Here is a 3,897-nt window from a genome sequence, read left to right as displayed (position 1 = left end):
CTGAAGTGCACAGATGTAGGGAGCACAGAGCGGTTTGAGATTCGGCCCGTGGCTAGTTGTTTGTGTGGTCAGAGTGAAACCAGAAGCGGACTGACACTTAACCCCGAGGCGGTGAGTAAATGTTCACTGTGATATAAACACAGAACTGTGAGACGTTATAAAAGGTTAAAGTATCCAGATTTCAGCTCAGTTGTGTAATAAGTGCCTAATTAACGTTCAGTGAAAACTACAGATCAATCGGAATCAGTCAGAGATGTAGCTATGTAGTTTAGCATAGTTTAGCTTAGCATGGTTTAGCTTAGCAATGCTAACACTGTGGATGTGTCTGTTGTTAAATTATAAACTTTAAATGAAAAATACTTTTATTAATTTATAAAGAAAGATCACACAGAGAACACTGACGATATAATTTATTATTTACATGTAAATAAACACTACTTTAACTCACTGATAGTGTTTCCGTTGTTTCCTTTATATCTATTTTATTTTGTTATAATAATTATTTTATCATTATTTTATACAATAAGTTAATTTCACGTTTTTTCTATAAAGTGTGTAAATTATAATCAGAACCTTTTTAGCGTTGTTCTTCAGTCAGAGGTGTGTTTTATAGCCTCGGGTTGTGTCCCAAACGGCGTCAGGATGTAAGTGTAGTGCACTATGTAGGGAGCAGCACACCTGCCCTAGTCCCCACACACCTGCCCTAGTCCCCACACCCCTGCCCTAGTCCCCACACCCCTGCCCCAGTACAAACCACCACCCCCCGCACCTATCCCCACACCCCTACCCCAGTCCCCCCCGGGGACTTTATTTATTTATATTATTTCTTTATTACTTTATATTTGCACATTTTTTCTTTGCTGCTGTAACACAGAAATTTCTCCACACTGTGCAACAAATAAAGTCTTTTTACTGAATTTAATCTGTAGTATTTCCTGTTTTCTCTCAACAGATCAGTCCGTGTCCAGACTCCTGGAGAAGAAGAGTAGAGCGATACGTACGCTGATTATTCCTGACGTTATCATGACACAGTGATATTTAATGCTCACTGTAGTAAATTGACAAATTATATTACAGCGTGTGTGTTAGAGCATCATACAGGAGCGTAAACATGGTGGATAACCGCTACGCCACGGCGTTAGTGATCGGCTCTGTGCTGAGCCTGTTGGCCAGCGTCTACCTCTCCGTGGCCGTCGGGACGCAGCACTGGTACCAGTACCGCAGTCCACCGACCAGCAACGACGCTAACAACGGCTCAGACCTGCAGAAACTGAAGGAGGACTTCATGGGCGAGGATGTGATGGAGGTGCAGTACAGTACAGCTCTGTTCCGTATCAATGGCTCTCTGGGGCTGTGGTGGCGCTGCATCCTCTGGTCTCAGCCAGGTGAGGACACTACTGTGTGTTTGACATTAAAGCAGCCGTGTGAGATATTAAAGCAGCTGTCTGTGATATTAATGTCCCCTGATGATAATGTGATATTTGTGCTCACGTGAGCTTCAGTAAAACGTTATTCCTCATTTTCTTTGTGTTTAGACTCTAAGGTGGTGTCTGAATGTAAGGCCTTTACTTTAGCTCAGCAGTTTGAAGTCAAGTACAAACATCCAAATAACAGCAGCAGTGTGGAGGATTTTCTGCGCACAGGTGGGTGTCAATATTAATGTTTATCTTCTCTATATGACTCATTTATAGCTTAGTGTGTTAGTCGTCATGTTATCCTTTAATAACTATCCATAAGCTTTAACATTGTATCCTCTATAACTGTGTGTGTGTGTGTGTGTGTGTGTGTGTGTGTGTGTGTGTGTGTGTGTGTGTGTGTCAGCTCTGTGGCGATGTCGCTTCGTCTTCCCACTGGTGTCTCTCGGCCTGGTGTTTCTGGCCGCTCTGGTCGGAGTGTGTGCTTGTCTCTGTCGCAGCCTCACACCCACACTGTTTGTAGGACTGTTACACCTACTGGCAGGTACACACACACTCACAATCACACACACACACTCACACACTCACACTCACACAAACACACACAAACACACACTCACACACACACTCACACACTCAAACACACACACACTCTCACACACACACTCACACACACACTCACACACACACACACACACTCTCACACTCAAACACACACACACACACACACACTCACTCACTCTCACACACACTCACTCTCACACACACATTCACTCTCACACTCTCACACACACTCACACTCACTCTCACACACACACTCACTCTCACACACACACTCACACACACATTCACTCTCACACTCACACACACTCTCACACTCAAACACACACACATTCACTCTCACACACACACATTCACTCTCACACACACACACACACACACATTCACACTCACACACACACACACTCACACACATACTCACACACACTCACACACACTCTGTCTCAAACACACTCTCACACACACACACATACGCAAACACTCACACACACACACTTTATATGAACGTGTTTATATATATTTCTCTGCCCCTGCAGGTTTGTGCTCTCTGGCGACGGTGTGCTGTTTCCTGGCAGGAGTGGATCTGCTGCACCAAGTATTGGAGTGGCCCGAGGGCGTGGACTCATCTCTGGGCTGGTCCCTTTACCTGGCCCTGGTCTCCTCCCCACTGCAGATGATGGCTGCTGCTCTGTTCATGTGGGCTGCCAGGAGCCACCGCAAGAACTACACTCGCATGACTGCTTACAGGGTGGCGTAATTCACACAGAACTGCAACACGGCTTCCACATACTGTACATCTCAGACTCAAACACATCACATACACAACTCACCTGAGGAGTCGCCTGAGAAATCACATGAAGTGTATTCTGAAGTCATCTTAGGAGTCACCTGATGAGTTATCAGTGGAGGAACCTGAGGAACCCCCTCAGGAGTCACATCAGTAACCACATAAAGCCTAACCTGAGGAGTTACCTTAGTGATGAACTACTGAGGCTTTATAATGTGTTTATAATCTCCTCATTACTGCCTTATTCACCACTAAACACCATCATACAGCAGAATCCCCAATACCACTACACAGAACATCATGTTCTTTAATCCCATCACAGAATATCGAAATGCATTTCTGTAACTTACAAGAAAGTGTGTAAAAGTGTTTTTAAAGCTGTAATATTTATAGAATTTTAGAGTTAAAGCAAAAAAATCTGGAATGATATTGTTTCATCTTTTAATTAAAGTCTCTGTGATGTTTTTCTGGCCCTTAAAATAAGCTCTGCCCCTTGATGGTGGAAAATGAGCTAAAAAAAAATGACCTCAGATTTCTTGTGATGCAAAGAGTGTTTGATATAAACAGCAATTATATCACACCGTAAGCAGTTATTCTGTGTGACGTACAGAACTGTACCGAGTCTCTTCGTGCTCAAGTTTTATTTTTACTGCTGTGATTTTTACCTGAAGTGAACTTGACACGTTTTGCGGACTGCAGTCGGGGTTCATGACGAGTCCAGTAGCAACATTAGGATAAATATTCAGCTGAATTTATTTCCTGTGATTGTTGTGAATCCTCTTAGTTTTGTCCACTTTATTGCAGTACAGTGATACCTCGAGATACGAGCGCTTTGACATACGGATCTTTTGAGATACAAGCTGTGATTCGACCAGATTCTTGCCTTGAGATACGAAGAAATTTTTGAGATACGAGCATCCGAGCGCCGCCGCCGAAACAAAGATCCCCAACAACCATGTGTGCTTTGTTTCCCCCGCCTCAGCTTCCCACATCTCACTCGGTTAAAGCCACTTTCACACTGCACACGACAGACAAGGGCCGATAACACGGAAGTCATTCATTTCCTACGGAGAGTCGCAAAGGTGCTGCGTGAGGTGACGACCATCTGCAGATCCGTGATTTTCAGATCCGTTT

The 3,897-nt window shown here is 44.0% G+C and overlaps 1 protein-coding gene across 2 annotated transcripts; it reads left to right on the top strand.

Moving 5' to 3' along the window:
* cldnd1b (claudin domain containing 1b) lies at positions 1–3,190 on the top strand. 2 transcript variants are annotated; one of them, XM_047815958.1, is made up of 6 exons: positions 17–111; positions 953–997; positions 1,078–1,385; positions 1,536–1,643; positions 1,822–1,959; positions 2,513–3,190. In XM_047815958.1, exons 3-6 carry the CDS (start codon positions 1,112–1,114, stop codon positions 2,731–2,733), a joined length of 741 nt encoding a protein of 246 aa, XP_047671914.1. In that variant the 5' UTR covers positions 17–111; positions 953–997; positions 1,078–1,111; the 3' UTR covers positions 2,734–3,190. The 2 variants fall into 2 exon arrangements, with proteins under 2 accessions (XP_027004138.2, XP_047671914.1); XM_027148337.2 differs by having other exon boundaries at positions 1–111; positions 953–1,385.
* Positions 3,191–3,897: the final 707 nt, after the last annotated feature.

The sequence above is a fragment of the Tachysurus fulvidraco genome, chromosome 7, assembly GCF_022655615.1.
Source record: "Tachysurus fulvidraco isolate hzauxx_2018 chromosome 7, HZAU_PFXX_2.0, whole genome shotgun sequence".
In the NCBI taxonomy this organism is placed as follows: Eukaryota; Metazoa; Chordata; class Actinopteri; order Siluriformes; family Bagridae; genus Tachysurus; species Tachysurus fulvidraco.
Note: the sequence above shows the minus strand (reverse complement) of the source record. Positions and strands in the feature narration are given on the sequence as shown.